The following is a 21,965-nucleotide window of genomic DNA, read 5'->3' on the forward strand; positions in this document are numbered from 1 at the left end:
TCACACATAAGTGCGCTAGTAACTACAGTGCTACAGTTAAACTACAGCAACTGTTTTATTTGTTGTTCCGGTGATAATGCAACTTCAGGACTTGTTGTAAGCTAGTCTCTCTCGTTTCTTTTTAATTATTAGGGCAACATCATTTTTCAGTTTACTCATGCTTGACTCAAGTTGTTCTCCAAAATCCTTTAACATGTGTGATTGTCTCTCAGCAAAAAGCCGAAGTAGTTGTACATTGTCTTCCTCCTAGAAATGAAAAAGGAAATTTAAGTTTGAGTTCTTGTATAAATCAGTCATCTGTTCACATTTTGAAAAAGGTCCTGTGGAATTGTACTAATGTGCAGTGACCTCATGAATCTTAACTAAGAACCATATGATCACAGGAGAACCCGTGGACATTATATATCTGGACTTTCAGAAGGCTTTCGACATGGTCCCTCACCAAAGGCTACTGAAAAAACTCAACAGTTGGGGAATTAGAGGGCAGGTCCTCTCATGGATTGAGAACTGGTTGAAGACCAGGAAACAGAGTGGGTGTCAATGGGCAATTTTCACAATGGAGAGAGGTGAAAAGCAGTGTGCCCCAAGGATCTGTCCTGGGACCGGTGCTCTTCAACCTCTTCATTAAATGACCTGGAGACAGGGTTGAGCAGTGAGGTGGCAAAGTTTGCAGACGCCACCTGGGACCAGTGCTCTTCAACCTCTTCATAAATGACCTGGAGACAGGTGAGCAGACAACACCAAACTTTTCCAAGTGGTGAAGAGCAGAAGTGATTGTGAGGCGCTCCAGAAGGATCTCTCCAAACTGGCACAATGGGCAGCAAAATGGCAGATGCGTTTCAATGTAAGTAAGTGTAAAGTCATGCACATTGGGGCAGAAAATCAAAACTTCACATATAGGCTGATGGGTTCTGAGCTGTATATGACAGATCAGGAGAGAGATCTTGGGGTGGTGGTGGACAGGTCGATGAAAGTGTCTACCCAATGTGCGGCGGCAGTGAAGAAGGCCAATTCTATGCTTGGGATCATTAGAAAAGGTATTGAGAACAAAACAGCTAATGTTATGCCATTATACAAATCGATGGTAAGGCCACACCTAGAATATTGTGTCCATTTCTGGTTGCCATATCTCAAAAAGGACAGAGTGGAAGACAGTTCAGTTCAGCTGTGTTGTCTTTGTATATTTTTGTTTTGTTCTTTCTCTATTTTATGCCAATAAAGGTCTTACTGAACTGAGCCGAACTAACATAGTGGAAATGGAAAAGGTGCAAAAGAGAGATGACTAAGAGTGAGAGTGATTACTGGGCTGGGGCACCTTCCTTATGAGGAAAGGCTACGGCGTTTGGGCCTCTTCAGCCTAGAAAAGAGGTGCCTGAGGGCGGACATGATTGACACATACAAAATTATGCATGGGAAGGATAAAGTGGATAGAGAGATGCTCTTTACATTCTCACATAACACCAGGACCAGGGGACATCCACTAAAATTGAGTGTTGGGAGGGTTAGGACAGACAAAAGAAAATATTTCTTTACTCAGCGTGTGGTTGGTCTATGGAACTCCTTGCCACAGGATGTGGTGACGGCATCTGGCCTGGATGCCTTTAAAAGGGGATTGGACAAGTTTCTGGAGGAAAAATCCATTATGGGTTACAAGCCATGATGTACTTGTGCAACCTCCTGATTTTAGAAATGGGCTATGTCAGAATGCCAGATGCAAGGGAGGGCACCAGGATGCAGGTCTCTTGTCATCTGGTGTGCCCCCTGGGGCATTTGGTGGGCCACTGTGAGATACAGGAAGCTGGATTAGATAGGCCTATGGCCTGATCCAGTGGGGCTGTTCTTATGTTCTTATTACATGAGCTTTCGTAGGTTAGTGAAGGATTAGATCTAGAATTACTGAAGGTATTGGATATGAATTCTTTCCCTGTTTGTATATTCTGAAGCCACTTGGAGCACACAAAAAGTAGGCCATTAAAAAAACAGTAAATGGCACAGCACCAATTATGTTTAAACCAAGAATACAATCGATTTTTCAAATTTACTTAATATGTACCGGGGGTCTGCAGTGCTTCAGTTTCAAGAACTGTCCTCTGATCACATTCATTCTCTGGTAGAAGGCTTTGAGGGCTTTAGCAAATTCAGCATCGCAGCTTATCCGAGAATTACACACTTGGCGAGTATCTTTTGATGCAGACGGAATTACCTTAGTTTGGTTTTTTGTAGCAGACTTTAAGGTCTTACCTAGAACAAGAAGGTATAAAGACTATTATTGACTGACAGTACTCAAACAATCCATACACAATATATGTAATTCTGATGTTATTAGGTAGAACTTGGCAGAGGTGGCTGTGAAGCAAAGGGTTAGGGTGGGCTTGTATGGAGGAGATTCCTATGAAGAAGAGTTAAAGGAGTTGGTGGCAGAGCTGTGACTATGCAAGGGCAGAACAGAGACTGGGGATCCCCTAAAAATCAAGGAAATCACTGCTAAATCTACTTTAAGAGTATGTCTTTATCAGAATGTGGGTTACAAGATTTGTGCTGAGTGTTTAATCGGTGAAGTGTCATGATTAGTGTTCTCAGATTATGGCTACATACATTTACTCAACCTGCTTCCAGGGGCCGACCTCACAGTTGAAGATGTGGGTGAGTTGAAGAACCAGTGGGTGAGTGGAAAGAGGAACTATTTCCTAGTTTTCCCCAACCCACCCCTATTGTTTCCCCTATCCATTGTCTGTTTTTAATGGGAATGCATCTTGTAGCAGTGTTTGTAGGAAATAGGAATAAAAAGCTGGATGTGTTTTGCAAGCATAAACTTGATCTTGGCTATTGCCTAAGCTACCCTTTCCCAAATGAGAGGATTTGTTATATATAGCGGAGTGTGTGAGAGAGCACTGGGACAGCCAGAACACCTGCCCTGAGAAGATAGTACACTGTTCTCCAGCCTTCTTGGTGTTAACCTCTGAACAGGAGGTTAGCCAGGAACAACTGCCCCCAAGAAACAGCCATATCCAGGAATGTCTGGCATTTAAATTGAGCCTGCTACTCATGTCAGGCTGCTTCTTCAGGTGGTGGCTCTCCTGGACTGTTAGAGAATGTGACAGGAATTGGTCTGGTAACTGGGTGGACCAGTCAGTTTAGTGGGTGACTGTCCCGGTCTGACCCATAACTGTGGGTGGGAACAATGCCCCATGTAGTGGAATGATTGAATATGCCTGGTGTGCTTGGGGTGGACCCACTCATCTGGTTTGGGTCCTTTTAGCTTGCACTTTTGTTTGGTTAAAATTACACTGATGTATTAGCAGGTACTCCTCTTTCCATCTTGGTCTAGTCCTGAGAGAGGTGGGCTTTCATCTGAATTGGGGGAGGCTGAGGGAGAAGATAGAAAGATCCTTCCTTCTAATATGTGATGAGGCAAAGAGGTCAGCTATAGGAAGTCTAGACATTGAGTGCTATTTCTCCTTCCAGCACTTATTTCTTCCCAACATGATTGTCCCTAGAAATCATTTTATTGTTGTATTTTATGAACATTTTGTATGAAACCGTGGGCATTTGCTTTGGCAACGGAATGGCAGGGTATACGTTCTTTAAATCGGCACTCTCCAGGCTCTGGTCCATGGGCTGGACCCTGTGCCCTTCCATAACCCTCCCCTGCCTGAAGGGCACTTACCTGTTCACGAGGGAGCCACAACAAAGCACCTCCGTTCACCCCCATTTCTCCTCACATCTAGCCACTTCTGACCTCCAACGCCCCAGCAGGCTTTGCACCTGGATTTCTGGGCAGAAGCAGCTGGACATGAGGAGGAATGGGAGTGAGCAGAGGTGCTTTGTCGCTGCTCCCTACGGAACAGTAAGTGCTGTCCATGCCAGGGAAGCCTTTGCAGGCACACAGTGCTGCTTCCACTTTGGAGACCGCTGCCCTAAATAAATAAAATAGTAGTGGCAGTCTCCCTGCTTTAAAGGTGCTAGTGGCAGGTCAGGCAAAGACAGAACTGAGCTAGTTAGGCATTTATTCTGGATGAGCATCCTAGCCTGGTGTATATAATGGACACTGGTCTGGATGAAGTGGGGAGTGGGATTAACCTCTTCCAACTTTGTCTGCTGGTTTCCCAACTGCAGCAGCAATGGAGAGCTGGGGGAGGGATGGGGAAGTTCTGTTGTAGTTATCATACTATGACACAAACATATTTGGAAGCAATTGGGAAGACTACAAGAGGGTGGAGGAAGACTCATGATGAATCTGATTGAACATGGGCTAGAGCTCAGCTTAGAGACTGTTCTAAATCTGTCTCTGCCCAGCTGTGAAGGACTGAATGTGGGCTAATAAACTGAAACTTAATCCAGGCAAGGGAGAATTGCTGTTAGTCAATAGGAAAGCTGCTGGTAATACATCTAGATGGAATGCATTGCCCTTAAAGAAGGATGTTTGTTTTTCTGTGGGTGCTCCTAGACCCAGCCTTGAACCTGAAGCTTCAGGAGGCCATGAGTGCTTTTGCTTAGCTTTGGCTGGTGAACCAGCTACATCCCCTGCTGACCTTAGTCCAGGGGTTCTAAAACTTCTTACGCTGGTGACCCACAACATCATCTGTAGCAGAGCCTGAGGCCAGGAAATTGCAGAACAAAATGGTGCATGAACAAGAAGTCACTTCTGCATGCTTCCCACATCACTGGCAACATGTGCCCCGGGCTTCTGAGTCACAAAGCTCCTGGGTCATGCACCATTTTGGTCTGCAGCTTCCTGGCAGGCCCACAGCCCACCAAAAATGTCTACTTAGGACTGCCTGTCTTTTCCACAAGGCTCAGTTAGTCCCCACCCTGCCTATTTTTAAGTTGTATTTGAGTTATAGTGTGTGCTGCATTTGTTTATGGCTTTGATTTTTTTTTTAACTAGATTGATAAAGATTTTAAGCTGCCTTGATTTGCCTGATGTGCTCGATTTTTCTTCTCTGAGGAAAAGGGGGGTGGGGCTGCCTAGGACTGAAGCATGAAAGTTCTTTGCCCCACTGTAGTTTGTCTGGATCCATGCACCTATTGGCCCCAGGAAGCTACAATACATGCTTTCTTCCTTACACAAATAGTCAGAGAGAGTTTAATTCAGATAGACTGCCCTCTAGCCACGGTTGTCATCGAGATCAGGGAAGAAAAAAATCAAGCATTCCAGGGCCAATTTCATTATTGTGTGGTATGGCCATCAGTTTCCTTGAGGCTGCCACTTGCTTCCCACTCTCAGGGGGTTAAATAATATGATGAATGAGGAAATTTCATACGCCTTTCTAGTGCTATCTTTTGTTAGCAATTCTGCAGTTTTTATTAGTTTCCATGAAAAGTTTCATAGCAGTTCTTTTATAGTACCAGTACAGTAATGCAAACCTGAGACTTTCAGATGGGCCACTATAGCAAGAAAACCGCACCTGAAACCTTTCTGACGATCACCCCTACCCAAGTATAAATAAAAGTCAACATGAGTACTTGAACTCTTAAAAGGATCAAGTAAGCTTGATCCTTTTAAAGGATCCAAAGCCTGCTTGAAGTATGTTGCATGCTTAAAGGATAAGTAATTGCATTTTAATGTATAAAGGTTTAAGGTACTTACTTTGATGGGCTTCTATCTCACATTGTTTCAGTTTATCCTTCAGAAGTACATTTTCTTCTCTTAGAGCTCTGTTGATATCTCTAAGTAATTCAGTCTCTTGCTCTAGCTTTAGCAGCTTTTGGTAAAGTTCAGCAATCTGGTTTTCTGTGTTCTTAAAAAGAAATCCTATCACCAATTTTTTATAAAAAGATATTGATGAATTTGCATGAAAACAGTAGCTCATACTGAAGTGGTCCTGACTTTTCAGTGAGTTTGACATAATCTGTCATATCCAGATGAGAATTTTATGATGTGACCCATGGTGCTATTATGTACACTCTTGTGCCCTGTTTTCTTGAATTTGGCTACAGTAAAACATGATCCTAATTTTGTCCCCAGTTTTATCTTTAGGAGAGATTTTTGAGATTCTGTTTAAGCAATTTACTGTTAGCTGCTAGAGCTACCATTCTTCAGATCTTCTTCCCTGTGTCCCAGACATTCTGGGCCCCTAACAGCAGTTCTTTCAAACAAAGTTTGGGTGGGGGTTCTACTAAAGTTTGGCAAGGAGGCAATGCTAGGGAAGTAGTCCTTCATAACAACCTAAGAGTTAATCTTCTGTTGGGGTGGGGGAAGAAATGCATGCTAATTCCACATTTGTGTCAGTTGTTATACATGGACACAAAATGCCTGTACACCACTTTCTTTTCAAGAGTAAGTGTTGCTGAATGTACTGAATTGCAGTTATTTTTTAAGAATACAACAAGATGTATTGCGTGAAGTTTGTCAGATAGTTTCAGGGTCATTCCAAATCTGCTTCTATAGGCATTGATAAAAAGTTATATAAAAGTACAACTTAGAGCCAAACACATTCCTAAAACATAGACCTGGGATGGGGTAGGGTTCTGACAGAGTGCATCTGGCGCTTCCTTACAACTGGGTGAAGTGGCAGTGCCATCTGACATATGTGATCTGACATCAATGATGTAGTTCAGTAGCCCAACCATTCAACTCACTGTACTCTGCTTCCTTGAGTATTACATGCAATTGGGCCATAGCACAGTTTTGATCTTATACATGCATACACTCACCAAGCCAGTGTGACTCAGCATCTCAGCTTTAGGATTATCAATAATAATGGAGCCCTCACTTGTGACTGCCATATCTTGTTGCGAGGAGTCCGGTTGTTCACATCCTTCTGCATTATAGGGAAGGCATTGTGTAGTTAAGGTTGTGTAGTTATGAAATATTCCATATCTTTTCTACATGTACATGGCTATTTAGGAGACTATTAACAGACATTTATATTAGTACTATAAACCATGAATTGTAATTGTACAATAAACCTAACCTGCATTTGGGCAGTTACTGTCACACCCTTTGGAATGGTATTTAGAAGATTCCTAAATACATCTTCCTAAGATATCGGGGTGCCTGAGCCTCTTCCAACCAGGCTTAAGATCTTCAGTAGTCTCTACCATAAGTATTGTTCCCCTTCACCTTACTCTGCTGCTTCAAGTGTCTACCAGCACTCAACTCCTAGCCAACATGTTCCATTATGATACTGCACATGCAGGTTTCCTAGGGAAACAAGGAAGTTACAGGTGCCACTATCTCCTGGGAGCATGACTTCCTACTAATGTAGCCAAGAAATTAAGCGACATTATGAAAACCTGTAGCTGGAATAGTCTCACATACAAGACACAGCCTTGATCAAAATGCTAGGTTACTGTTATGCTAGGTTAGTGTTCAAAATGCTAGTGTTCAAAATGCTAGGTTACTGTTACTCTGACCTTGTAGCATGGCAAAGCTGGCTCATATAATATAGCTGACACACCAACCACATAAAAGGATAACCCATACAGTTCTAAAATGTTGACTAAAATTAATCAATATAAGTCTTTGGGACAAACATGCCAATATATTTCTGAGCACAGGGTGTGACAACAGAGATGGTTTGGTTTAGTAGAAGAGCACACAGAATATCTCTGATGTACCCTTACACTTAGGCTAAAGAAAATGTCAGCAGATGGGTAAGACTTTACTTAAGCCCTTGAAAAGAGACAGCCAGCTGGAGTAGACAGTACTAGTGTTTTGTATCTCAAAGTGCAGACAAATGCAACATTTATAGTTTAGTAAGATGAAAGCAATCAGAATACCTTGAAGCCCCCACAAGTCAACAATTAAAGCATTTTTCTGCAGATAATTCAAAAATTCATGGGATGTCTTCAGGGCTGAAAACTGAACTAGTTCTTCTATTTTTGGATTAACGTTTTTCCAAGCAGGCTTTGTGTATAATGAGCTTTGGAGATCATAAACTTTGTATCTAAAAACACCAAAGAAGCAATGCAATTGAAAGTAAAATTCAATCTCCAAAGAGACCAACTGGCTAAAATAACAGTGTGTATCAAGCAGGAAACCATGGCAACATTCAAGGTTGAATGTTCCTTCCTACTGAATAAATTATCATGTGCCTGAGTATTGCAGCCACTCTCAAATTTCAATTTATTTTAAAGTGTTTTTTCATTTTTCAGTGAATGCGTCAGTCTCCAAACATGCATGTTTTCTACAACATAGTCCTAAATTTGAAATTTTAGTGGTATAAACTTCCAATAAATATGCCAAAAATCACCAGCTATCAGACACAATTCACTAGGAAATTCTTCTAAATAAGCTCAGTTGAAACAAATGGAAGCTACAAAAACATTGCAAACAAACAAAATTATTCTAAATAAGATCAGTTGAAATGAATGGAGGTTACAAAAACATTGCAATGGCTTTTGTACAGTTCCCATTCACTTTCAATAGCATTTTTGCATGTGTATGGTCTTGTGAAAACTAGGAAATCATGAGAACAAAGCCCATACTAATTCTGCAACAGCTCTGGGTTTCACATTGGAGAAAAGCAGTAGCAGCACTTACTATTTATAAAGTAGTACATTAATGGGCAAAGCCAGTAGGCTCAAGGTATGCACGTGAATGAGATGTGTGTATGTGTTAGAAGTGCATCAAATACATATCTGACCCCTCTCCTTTGAAGAACTTCATCCCTTTGTTAGGAAAACTCAGATTACCCAAATTAACTGAAGAGTTACTGCTCTGAACAAAGTTTACATGCACAAGAGAATTTATGAAATGGTTCTTCACATCATAGACCCAAGCTGAAAGCATTTTGTAGGAAGTTTTAACACAATACCCAATTTGAATCCCTCTCTGTGCCACTTCTTTAATCCACTTGACTCCAAGGCATTGTAAAATGTGAACTTGTAAATCAATCCTCTTGCCCAGCAATTCTAAAGGGTCAATAACCATATCATCTTCTCCAAAGGGTCTGTTAAAATTGGGGAAAAATAGGAATGAATGAATGAGACAATAAGGTGAACTACACAAATCAGTTTATAATATTCTGCTACTATTACCACCACCACCAGCGTCTGGTTACTAGGTCAAATCTATTTAAATTCATACCAGTGACCATTCAGAGTCGTCCCCCCCCCAAACTACATTTAGAATTTTCATCCAAAATCTTTCAAGATGGAGTGACTGCAACTCTCTCTATGGTCTTTTCTGAATTACACTTCAACTCCCCTATGTCGTCTCCCACCACTCCCTTTTGCCCCACCAGTCTGTACTACTAATCCTTTTGCTGTAGAGCAAATGGGAGAAAGTCAGCAAAGGAATGGGTGGCATTGTAAAAGAAGAGGCTCAGCAGATGCATCTTTTCTCAGTGATTGTTCAACTGTACAGTGGGCCCTTATTTTCTGCAGGTTCAGCATCTGCACATGCCAAGCCTGCAGCTCAGAAGACCTCCCCGACGTGATTGGAAAGCACTTCCAATTTGTGGATTTGGGCCCCCACTGCAGATTTAATTATCTGCAGATTTTGGTATCTGGGGGGGGAGTGGTCTTCAGATCCCCCGTTGATACCAAGGGCCCACTGTATAGGCCTGAACTCCAAGTGAAGGCCTGGCAGCCTTTCCCGAGTCCAGTTTTTGCTCTTTAAGATAATGAAGAGGTTCACCTTCCATTGGGAAAGCATGGAATTATATTGATCAGTATTATGGCTTCTTCCATCCCTTCAGAATTCAGAATTTCCATTTGTTCTTCAAGTTTCATGCAGTAAGCAAGCGACTGGAGCCAGATATGAGCAGAGCCTAAATGAATTACTTCCACAGGGTCCCAAAATGGATCACTCTCTTTGTCTACCAGCACATCCTCCCCATCTAAAAAGCGCTGATAAAGCTCTTCCATTAGAAATTTCCTGTTGATGAATTTAGGTTTTGACCAAACCCATACCTAAAGAAATAAAATTATTTGAATTAATTTCATGTCAGGTGGTAGAGAAACCAAATTTAATTGCAGTAGGAAAGACCTTGAGTGGTTAGGGAAGACCCCGTTGGTGTGAAAAGTACAAACTTGACTGGCTGTTCCCTTAGTTTTCTTCAACAAGACAGTGCAATTAATGACCGAGACATTTTACCTGGTTTGTAACTTTGTGTGTCACTTTAATGTTTATCTCCTTCTGCAGATCATAGCCTCTGGAATCAGAAGATGCCAAATTTTTTACCTTCAGCTCCAACTTTAGATCCTATGAAAGAAAAACTTTTCCAAATGGTCTTACTGCAGCAGTTTGTCATCACATTTAAAAAGCCTGAATAGCCAAACTTCCCAGGCATTGCTGTATGAAGACTGAAAATATATGTAAGTTGTCATTGGAGAAATGCATTGCCTGGTGTAAGATGGTGGAAGGGATGAGCCACAGAACTTCATTATTTTCAATTACTGAAAAGAGTTAATAGCCCTTGTTTGGCAATGTTAGTACTGTACATGATACTAATTCAGAATGTAACAAATTGTGACACCCAAAGTAGTTCTTATCAGTTGCCCTCCACCTGTCCAATTATTTGGTTTCTCTTTCAAGGAGACACAAAATCTGAAACGCAGCTGTCTCAGATAGTTTGTTCTAGCTGACACTTCCTCCTGAAAGTATGATTTCGTAACACAGATGTTACAATCCTGGAGCAGTATAACCTGTGACTGAGCTGAGATGACATAGCCTCCATTGGGACTGCTGTAACTGCAGACAGGTGAGAGATATGTGGGGCAGGCTGGTTAAATTACAGAGGCACTAACAACAAACAAATCCTTGTGCCTTATATAAAAAGGTTCTTTTTATTCATTACACAGCATCAGTCACTTGCAAGTTTCATTGTGAAAACTAGACGGAAGATTTTATATATCTATATATTTATACAAAATTTATTCTGAAGAAAAAGAAACATGCTACTCCTTAGGTTCATGTCAATTAACAAATACATTTTCTCATTCATCCGTCACCCTCTTACTTGACTAAGGGTCTGCTCAGTGGACAGGTGGTCTGATCCAGCAGCAAACAAGAAATGGGACACAGCGCACAAACTAACCTTGCTTAGCTCCACACTCATCTGATTTGCTTCTGCAACCAAAGGCATCAATTTGATATAATCATGGAAAACAGCAAGGACACTGGGATCTGGCTTACCATCCTTCCTGTTTGCTGGACCTTTGAAAAAAAAATACCATAATTCTAAACTAGAGGAATCACCATGGTTAGGGGGAAGGGAAATGTAACTGAAGCATATGCAATTTTTTGTTCAAATATTCCTAGATACAGCTAGCATTTCTCCAGTGCTGGGTTATGCAAACATCTGTGTAGTCATGCAGTTTTTGTCTGATCAGTCAAAACATATATACGAACAATGCCATTTTTGTACTGGGGGAACATATCTCCAGTATGGTTTAAAGCCGCCATTAAGTCATGGTAATATGTTACTACAAAGTATGGATGAAGGTAGAAAGATTTAAGGTTGCCCACTGAGACTGCTTTCACAAGATATCTTTAAAGGAGGGGGTTGTAGTTCCGTTTGGAAAAAAAAAAGCCAAAATCTTCCCCAGATTTGAGGTCATTTATCTTGTAGCAGTAGTGACTGTGGTTGTAGAGGTTACTTGTGAAGTGGAGCACAGAAGTTAAAATCTACTTGAGGAGGTCAAGTTCCTTATTTTGTTGTACGCATTCCAATTGTGTTTATAACTATGGAAACAGTGTGCAGAAATATGTCAAACTGGCCCACCACACAGTACATTAGCTTAGTGTCCATATTAGAGCACTTACCAAGTTTATCTACACTGAAACCTTCAGCCGCTGCCAGCTCTGACTGAACAAAATCATAATCGTATCTGCTGAGGTCTTCATTGGTGCGATCTGTAGGAGGACCAATGTAGAGATATGCACTGTTTGACCCTAAAATAATCCGGTCCTGAGGAATTAAGGACACAATGCTTACTGAAAGGGTTTATGCTGCACACTTAATGGTTAAGCAGTACAGTTAATACGCCAGGGCAAAACTCGTCTTTACTCCAACAGGTAGCGTAATGCAGTGGGGCTAAGAGACGAAGTTGAGGGTCCTAATTTGCTAGCAATGGGCAAGCCCTCAACATCCACCACAATCTGCAAATAATATAGTTCTGCCCTGTACAATTTTGGAAGGGTTGTGTAATGGAAGATCAGAAGATCATCAGGTGGATGATGTGGTGTTGACAGCGATTCCCATGTTTTGACAGCTGGTTGACAGCTCTGGGAAGGGCAGGGCTGGCTCCACAGCTGTAATCAATCAAGGCCAATGGAGACTCTGATGGACACCTGAGCTTCATTTGACCTTGATGGGACTTTGAATGGTCATGGGCTAATGAGGTAGCTCACAGATGAGCTGCATTTGGACAACGGGACATACAGGAATAAAAGGCAGCTTCAGAAGGAGCAAAGCCCAAGACCTACAACCTGACCCAGACCTACAGGACCCCAGACCTACGGAACACGGAACGGACCAGGACTACGGACCAGGACCTATGGGAGAAGGGGACTACCAGGACTCTGCTGGAGAGGACACAGAGGAGGGACTCTGCTGCAGAACACTGGACTGGTCTGTGCTTTGGAGACTGGATTGGACTTGGACTGGAGGCTTTGGACCTTTACCCACTGACTTAAGTGGAGTTTTGGGGAGGGAAAGCCTCTGGACAAGAGGAAGTGCAGGAAGTGTATGTATTTGTAGCAATAAAATTTTTTTAACTGCTCAAACTGATAAGGAGCTGTGTTCATTTCTTTGCACACCACAGCAGTTGTTTCTAGAGATAAGGACATGTTAATTAGCCAAAAAAGTGGGCATTGGGAGAGGGAACATTTTTGGGATGGGACAGGCTACTGTAGCCCTGGCTTGAACACTCCTTCAAGCAACAAGTGGAGGAACATTTTTAATGTTCACTATATTAAAACATTCCTTGCAAATAGAAAACAAGCATGGCAGGAAGAGGGCTGGGCTACACCCCTCCCCATTTCTATTTGCAGATATTTTTTATACAGGGGATTATTCAAAAGGGGTATCCCACCAGCTGCTGCCTGATGTGGTAAAGTCTCTTCTACCACATTGTTCACAGTGGCATGTGAGAACCCAGCCTGAGATCCTCTATGTGAAGAACTTTGAACATTCTGAAGTGCAATAGAAATGCTAAGGCAGCTGGTATTTTCTTCTAAATTAAATCATCTGCCACAGCATCTAAAGTGGGAATAAGTTTGGGCTACAGATAATTTAAAATAAAAGTATTAAAGTATGCAGAAATAACTGCTTATCAAAAATGATTTGTGAGCAAAAAGTCTATAAAGAAAAAAAGCCTTGTCAAGTGTTGCATGTGTTCCAATACAACCAAACCACCTGAACGCGCAACACTGCTTGTTATAGAAGAAAAGCCCTGCTGAATCAGGTCAAAGCCCCACCTAGTCCAGCATCCTATTCCACACAGTGTCCTACCAGCAGTCTCTGGGAAAACCACAAGCAGGAGAGAAAAGGCCTATTTTCAACTGCTTTTCAGAGGCATATAGCCACTGATCCAGAAAAATAGAGTATAGCCATCATGATCAGTAACCATTGATAAACTTGTCCTCTGCGGCTTTGTCCAATCCCTATTCAGAGCCATCCATTCTAGCGGCCAGCAGTACATCTTTTGGCAACAAGTTCCACAGACTAATTACATGCTGTGGGAACAAAGACGCAACCTCCCAGCAATCCACTTCATTGTATGACCCCTGGTTCTTGTGTTGTAAGAGAAGTTCTTACATGCATCATGTTCTCCACATGATGCATCATAAGTCTCAATCATATTCCCTCCATCACTTTTTTTCCAAGCTAAAATGCCCCAGTTGTCAGAGGCTTACCTCATAAGGAATGAGCTCTACCTTCCCCCAATTATTTTGGTTGCCCTCTTTTGCCCCTTTTTCCAGACACAATACAAATGTGAACATTGGAAGGGGCCTTTGACTGAGTCAGTCCTTTGGTCCATCAAGTTCAGGACCATTGACACTTACTGGCAGAGGTTCTCCAGTGTTTCAGGCAGGGGTCTTTCCCGGTCCTATCTGGAGATGTCAGGGATTGAACCTGGGACATTCCGGATGGCCTTAGGTCACATTTTCAAGGCTGAACATTCCCCTTGATTATTGTTAATGACATCAAGCTGTGTGCCAGCTGTACATTGGAATACTGTGGAAATTGTTAACAACTCAGGAACTCACCAGGTGCTGCAGTTTTGTTTTCACAACAATGGGTACACCATTAACAATGACTTTACACTTATCCCGAGGAATTATCATAACTTTGCCATCAACGTTTGTGAATGTTGCGTGTTTATCCGAAATACTGAAAGAGATGAAGGCAAACAATTCAAAGCCACAATGAAACTTTCCCCTCATCTCATACATGCTGAAAATCTCAACATTTTACTTCTAGGAAACATAAGGCAGGAGTAGTAATATGATACTAAAGCATTGATAGATGATTATTTGAAAGCACATTCAAACAGAAACCAATGGAGAGGGTCCATTTGTGGAGAGGCCTGTTTTGCATTCAGAAGGCCTCAAGTTCAGTCTCTGGACTCCTCACTAAAGAGAACTTAGGACTAGGAAAATGATCCTGTGTAATGGCCTGGGGAGTTACTGCCAGCTGCAGTCAACAGTGCTGGTACAGATTTCTTCAGAAAGCTTGGCATAAATGCAAAGTTTTTTTTTTTTGAGGAGGAGAAAAGAGTTCTCTTTGGGCTTTATGACTTGCTGTCATAAAGTGACTTGCTGTCACTTTTCCAACTTGCCAACAAGACAGATGGCTTGACAATTAGATATGAATCCAGCTTATAGAAACAGATGATGCAACACAAACCAACAGCTTGCAGAATAGACAAAGCCATAGTGACAGACCTATAGTAATCGTATGGCCCAATCCTATCCAATTTTCTAGTGCTGATGCATTTGTGCCAGTGGAGTGTGCACTGCATCCTGTGGTGGAGGGGCAGTCACTGGGGCCTTCTCAAGGTATGGGAGCATGTGTTCCCTTACCATGGGGCTGCATTGTGGCTACACCAGAACTGGAAAGTTGGATAGGATTGGGCCCTTAGTAAGTGGCACCTTGTAGAAAATTTCTACCATTTCCTTCTATCTCCTTTGTAACAAAATCATCGTATGGAAATAAATACAACCACATCAAATTGCCTCATAACCCATACATACATTTTCCTGGAACAGAAGGACTAAAAATGCAGCGATCTCATATCCTTACCCCAAACCTCTGAGCGTTATTGCATTTGAAGATGACTGACCAACATCAGAAGAACCTGAAAGAAACAGAAAAAGTTTCTGTTTTAAAATTTGTCTTGCATCTTTGTCTCAAAAGACTGCAGACATACTTGAACCAATATAGACCCAGAACTTCTCTCCATATGCTGCTGGATGCCTCATAAAACGAAAAACATTGACCCCCATGATTTCCCCAGTTAGCCATGTCAACCCTCAGTGAGAGATGGCCAAAGTGCTTGCAGGAATCAGATGTGTTGCGCCATCTCATTCACAAGTCAGCTCCTTTGATATCTTGAAAAAAGGTCAAGACAGCCAGTCCTTTGTTTGCAACACAGGAACTAACCAGCACCAAATTCCTAAGCATGTTTTATGTACTTCAAAGACAAAGCAGTTTATTATTGAGAAATTCTCTTGGACAATGCTCCATTACCACATGCCACACCTGTGGATCACATCTTTTTTTGTTTTAAACACACTTAAGAATATGCAAATACTCTCACATGTTCTCATGAAATGCCAAACAAGCACAGTCTTGGGCTTCTAACACAGAAGCAATTTAGGGAATATAATTTTGCTAGATTACAGTAAAATATGCTATTTGACTTGAAGATTTTTCACCCAGGCTCAGGTCACTTTCAGCTCATAAGAGTACCTGCTGTCAGACTCAAAGTGGAAGAGAACCATATGGAAGACAAAAGCACATTCTGGTCAACTTTCTTTTACATATTTCACAGCTCAGGAAATAAAATGCAGTAAAGGTTTGAATCGGATTTGCATGTGAAAATGGCATTTGTTGCCTTCAGGAAAAATATAACTCATTTCAACTCAAGACTCATGACACTTTATTCCGGAATGTTCTATTGCCATGGAAAACAAGCTCATTATTCACAGAATTACACACCATAAAATACAGTGAACCCTCAGTTTAATGGACTAATGGGGAAAAGAGTGTCAATGCCCAAAGTCCATTAAATCTGAATGCACTGAAGTTAATGGAGATGCACATGTGTAAAATTTATTGGACTAGTTTTTAATGGAGCAGAAAGCATCCATTCTGAAGACTGTTAAATCAAGGTCCAATAAATCAAGAATTTATTATATGTTCGATTTTGTGCCAGAAAACATTATAACACTAAGGCTGCAATCCTAACCTCACTTTCCTGGAAGTAAGTCCCATTGAACACAATAGGACTTACTTCTGAGTAGACCTGCTTAGGTTTGTGTATATGTAATTATATGTGCAGGTATTCACCCTATTACTCTTTTTTTGCCTTCTTCTTGTCTCTCCAGCTGTAAACAATTGGATTGCAAGCTCCTTGAATCAGAGATCCCCTTTTTCCTTTGCTTGCATTACTCTGAATTCAAGTGCTGATACCTATGCTGCTTAATAATACTACAATGAAATAGAGCACCAGGCTAAGCAACAGGCACGCAGCATTGCTACCTTCTTGAATGAAGTATTTGAGAACCCCTGAAAGTTGAGGGTCTTCATTGACGTTCACAAGATAAGGAAATGTTTCCATCATCCATCTCTCCTGTGGAAGATTCATTAAAATGCTTTAGGTTCACTGCCCAAATGCATCAAATGACAGCCAACAATATGCTTAGAGGGGACACCTTGACCCCAACAAGAACATGCCTAGCTTCTTTCCAGAAGACCCCAGAGAGATCTAAGTGTCACATGGCCAAAGAAATATCTTTCCTCTAATGAACAATATAGCTACTTTAAGTTTAAAAACCCAAAATAGAAAAATACTTTAACAAAACAGGTGAGACTCCATAATAAACCCCGCATTCATCTTTCAAAAGCTAACTAAAACCCTGTGCTGTAAGTCTTTGGGTTTCTCCATTCTGTCTGTCAAATTTGGATAAATATCACATGGCCTGGCTCTTCCTTGTTGCTATTCAGTGCTTCTGATAGCAGCTCAGACTGCAACAAAGCCAAAGAGATGTTTTTGCAGCTATAGGAATTATAAAGGTCTTTTTCCCCCAGATGAAAAACACATGTACATATGTTGCATTTAGTTTTTAGGGCTTCCTTCATGTATTCGCAGCATTCCAAACACCACATTTTATACCTAGAAAAATGTGATACTTCCCCAGGGCTACTATTCTGTTGCCATGAGGAACAGGGTTGTAAATGAGAAGCAGCTATTACTTGCCCAATCCAAAAAGTTAAAACAGTCTCAGAAGTCCAAAGTGCCCATCGAACCCTCACCACCATCACTGAGATGAATGGGGAAGAACTTTGTGGTGGTAGAGCTGAGGGCACAGTTGGGTCTGGAAAACGATGTAAAGCCACATGAATTAGTTATACATTTCCAAGTTGTGAAGAAGGTAAAACTTGTTACTGAAACAGATCAAGGGTCCATTTAGTCAAGCACTTTGCTCCAATAAGTGATTACTCAGATGCCCCTGGGGAGTTTGCAGGCAAGGCACACAGTGAAGATGGACACCCAGCTTCAGGAAGTTGCTACCTGAGTTACTGCAGCATACTGCTGCTCCCATTCTTTCCGTGCTTCTTCCAGACGATATTCCCAAGTTGCTTGAATGGCTTGAATCCGCAGTTCATTTTCTGCCAGCAAGCAGCGAAGCTCTTCTGTAAGGATCAAGAAAGTTTTTATTAAACTGCCTTCTCATTGTTCCAGATGTTGATGGGTATATTCTTTTACAGATTCCCAAAACAGAAATCTAAAATACTCAGAAGTTATTATGCTTTTGTACTTAGAAAATGAAAGAAAAGTTCTTAAGCACTGGTGAAATGATTCTAAATTGGAACTTTAGCTGTTTGCTCAAGTACTTTGACAAAAGAGAAGAAGAAAGGATATCAAATTGGGAGGATGAGGGAACTGTCATACAGTCACTGATAGAATTTATGCACATGGGTAGCCCAATCCTAAGCCCGACAGCGCCCAGAGCTCCAGCAGTACCAAATGGATGCTGGGCTAGTGCCAGGAGTCTCTTCGGGGTAAGGGAGCATTTGCTTACCCCTGGTAACGTAGCCACAGCACCAATGGGTCTCTTCAGATCTGTCCCACTTTTGTGTGGCTGCAGATCTGAGGAGGCCCATGTTGGGCTGCCCAGGCCAGGAGGGGGGTTAGGATATCCCTCCACCCTGTTCTGCCCACTCCCTGCCTCCCCCTGCCCCAAGAAGACTCAAGGAGCGCTGGCCTGCCAGCAGTCCATCCAGTGCTGAGGCCCAGCACCAGCAGCCCCTACTCCCCAGGTGCCACAGACATGCCTTGTGGCACATTTGCAATACCAGGTGCTGACACTGGAGCACAGCGCTGGCGCTAAGGGAAGTTAGGATTGGGTCCTAAATATCTTTAATGTGATCGATTGCATGTACCAAAGTTGCAAGATAAAGGCTGCATTAGAAATGTTGCCAAGTTCTAAGGTTAGACAAGTATTTTATAGAGTATTTTCAAGGTTGATCATATTGTCTGTAGAAAGGGAGAGAACCCTGATAAGCAGACTGAAGTGGACAAACAACTATTCATGCAGGTCTGAAGACCATTTTCCCAGCCTGTAGAATCCTCTAATCCTGGGCGTATACTCTAATCCTCCTAAGCGTATACTCTAATCCTCCGTGCTTTTTCCAGTTGATACTTCTTCCAGTATCCGCTGATTTGACTCAACACTGAGACTGGTGTCCGCCTTGTAACAAGGAAAAATCCACCAAAACCCAGCACCTTTGTGCTGTTAAACTACATCATTTGCAAGCTTCTTGGGGTTAAGGATAGCTTTAAAGACCCACTTCTGATTTTCTTGCTCTTCCATTGTTGTCCCAGACTGCATTGTCATCCCAGGATGCAGACGCCATATCCCATTCAGCAACTAGATGCAGTGAATAATGGAAAGAAATTATTCCATTATGAGCAATGGAGGAGCAAGAAACCTGGAAGTGGATATTTAAATCTATTTGTCTACTGATTTGGTATCCACTGATTTTTTAAAATCCACTAGGTCTTCCAGAACAGTACCTTCGTGGATAATGAGCTGCGACTTGTATATGCAACAGGACTTATCTCTTAACCATGGTTGATACGTCAGTGCCAATGTTTACTGTAATCAGATTACCCAAGTAACAAAGATTTTTAACTAGCTATGAACCTTGGTTAAATTAAGAACTTTGTTAGCCTGAACTGTTGTTGATGTAGCTCTTAACCATAATAAAGAGATTGGCCCTGTTACAGAAACACCAGCCTTAGTAGGAAGGCTGATATATTGGCTGAGAATGTGAGCTCTGAAAAGTCAGAAGAAGACCCATCACTCCCACCCATCCCCCAAACCAGGGAATTTTAAATGTATTTTTTCTTAAAACAACTATAAAAATATAAAATGTTAGCATATTTTATGCTCTTAATGCGAAAAACTTGCTTAGAGAGATTATCTCATACTCTGTTTCTGTGGCACATAAAGTCCTGTGCCTAGTTACGTCCTTATCTCTGTTCTTTTAACATGCCCCTCAGAAATCATTGCTTGGATGCCAAGACCCTCAGGCAGACTTCTGCTGGTGGAACAGAACTTACTTAGCTCCCACATCCAACTGAGATCCCCCTGTGTCTCCTAAAAGGTGCTCTAGAGCAGGGGTGTCCAAAGTTTATGGCAGGAGGGCCACATCGTCTCTCTGACACTGTGTTGGGGGCCGGGGGGGGGAAGAATTAATTTACATTTAAAATTTGAATAAATTTACATAAGTTTACATAAATGAATATATTAAAGATGAACTTATATGAATGAATGAAGGTCTTGTAATAGCTCAAGGCCTATAAAAGACCTTGCACAAAGCAAGGCTGGCCTTTCCTTTGCCGCTGCTATTGCATCACAGCCATGAAACAACAAACAGTGGAGGGAACCCTCATTCCACAGCTAATGCGAGAGGTCAAACAGTCACCCTCACTCTGAGACCAGTTGCGTTGGGCCAGTGTGGGCTCCAACGAAACTCCAGAGGGCCAGAGGCTCATTGGAGACTGGGGGCTCCCTGAGGGCCACATTGAGAAGCCTTGAGGGCTGCAAGTGGCCCCAGGGCCGGGGTTTGGGCATCCCTGCTCTAGAGGGTCTAAGGGCCCTTCCAAATGGTGTGGTCTGTGATGCACAGGATTACAGCTGAAAGAGGAGAATTGGCAGAAATTGGAAAAGCCCCTTTTGTGTGAGGGAGTCTTTTTGCTCATACTAGGCACCATTGAATTCAAACTATAAACACCTTGTACCATCGCTCAGAAAGGAGACTATAGAAAAAGTTACAAAATGATCAAAAGAGACTGTCTGCATTCTGAATAATACATACTTGTTTCATCTGCAACTGTTTTACCAGAGTTTCCAAGGCCTGCCAGCCTGGACAACAAATGACAATTTTCTGCCTTCAGCTCCTTTATCAGTTTTGCAGTTGAACTTGCGTTTATCACAGCTTTGTTCTTTATCTTTTTTGTTCTTTCGGAGGAGCATAGATAACGGGGCGGGTGAGGGGAAGAGGAGGAAACCCAGTTACAGAAGCAAAAAGAAAAATGCAGTCAAATACGCACAACGAGGCTACCAAGGTGATTTTGACTTCAAAAATTAATAACTGCACCATTGGGATTACAGAAAGTGCTGCGTGATACAGGGCCCTTCTTTCCTCTTACAACAAGTAACCCAATTTAGCTGTTGTTTTTTTCCTTTTGCTCCAGTCAGTGAGAAAAATAACAATTGCCTTAAAGTTGATTTTCTTCCTCAACATGTCACTCTCCTTCAGTTACAGTAAATAATTGACAGGGAAACATTTGTTCACACCCTGCTAATTTGTCACCTTGACTACTGCAACCTTCTCCTTTCTTGTCTTCCCTTAACTCATCCCTTTTCCCCTACTTCCCTCCCCATGTCACACCCTTCAGACTCCTGCATTGGCTTCCTCTCCCAGATCAGGTGCAAGCTCCTGTTCTCCACAGTCCTCTTTGCTTTCATATCCCCTTCCTCTGCTTCCTGCCTTGTGTCTTGAGACCTTGGATAGGCAGCTGCCTTCTATTCTATTGTAAAGCACCATATACACTGATGGAACTGTATAAACGAACCATCACCACCACATCCAAGTGTCCATCATTAGGGCCAAATAACTGACAAGTCTTACTGGTAACCGGTGTTCCCTCCAAGCTGTGTGGCAATACAGATGCACAGCTCAAAACCAAGCTCTGCGCAGCTTGGAGCTTGGCTATCCCAGATGTGTGGCAATAGTTTATGACATTATCACCAACCATCCAGAGATGCCACCATGCAGCCAAAACAGGGGGTCTGCAGTGGCATGAACCCCTTAGAGGGAACACTGCTGGTAATGCTTCAAAACAACTCCCTTTGATCATCAATTGATTTTACAATATACAGGGTTTGGGGAAGCTTTGTGAAGAGAACCCTTACTGCTGGGCACACTTAGGATGATGTAAAATGTGGCAAACAGGGACAAGGGAGAGAAGCCACCAAAATTTTCAACACAAAAATTGTTTTAAGGGGGGGGGGGGCATGCAGTTAGTTATAGGAGCTTGCTCAACCTTGTGATCCATGTTATTTACTTGTTTTGTTATTATTAAGAATATTTATGTATTGCTTCTCAGCAAGAGAAGTTCACAAAGCAGCTTGCATCATACAATAAATCCGTATTTATTAATTAAATTTTTTATTGTTTTATCTGCCATATATGCTTTCTTCATCTTTAACTATATACTGGTATCTGTGAGCCCCGTACTAAAACTATGTCTTTAGTAGTGTTGTTTGTTTG

The 21,965-nt window shown here is 42.0% G+C and overlaps 1 protein-coding gene across 1 annotated transcript in view; it reads right to left on the reverse strand.

The window, feature by feature from the left end:
• Window positions 1-84: 84 nt before the first annotated feature.
• Window positions 85-21,965, reverse strand: part of LOC136647516 (kinesin-like protein KIF28) — a 33,992-nt gene continuing 12,111 nt past the window's right edge. Inside the window, exons 9-23 of the mRNA XM_066623108.1 lie at window positions 20,508-20,650; window positions 17,695-17,816; window positions 16,662-16,752; window positions 15,201-15,255; window positions 14,165-14,288; window positions 11,717-11,861; window positions 10,989-11,107; window positions 10,046-10,153; window positions 9,587-9,861; window positions 8,763-8,897; window positions 7,726-7,892; window positions 6,658-6,764; window positions 5,591-5,741; window positions 2,054-2,241; window positions 85-246 (exon numbers count right to left, since the gene is read on the reverse strand). Coding sequence (XP_066479205.1) covers window positions 85-246; window positions 2,054-2,241; window positions 5,591-5,741; window positions 6,658-6,764; window positions 7,726-7,892; window positions 8,763-8,897; window positions 9,587-9,861; window positions 10,046-10,153; window positions 10,989-11,107; window positions 11,717-11,861; window positions 14,165-14,288; window positions 15,201-15,255; window positions 16,662-16,752; window positions 17,695-17,816; window positions 20,508-20,650 — 2,092 coding nt within the window. The remainder of the gene's footprint in view (window positions 247-2,053; window positions 2,242-5,590; window positions 5,742-6,657; window positions 6,765-7,725; window positions 7,893-8,762; window positions 8,898-9,586; window positions 9,862-10,045; window positions 10,154-10,988; window positions 11,108-11,716; window positions 11,862-14,164; window positions 14,289-15,200; window positions 15,256-16,661; window positions 16,753-17,694; window positions 17,817-20,507; window positions 20,651-21,965) is intronic.

The sequence above is a fragment of the Tiliqua scincoides genome, chromosome 1 (assembly GCF_035046505.1).
Source record: "Tiliqua scincoides isolate rTilSci1 chromosome 1, rTilSci1.hap2, whole genome shotgun sequence".
Taxonomy (NCBI): domain Eukaryota; kingdom Metazoa; phylum Chordata; class Lepidosauria; order Squamata; family Scincidae; genus Tiliqua; species Tiliqua scincoides.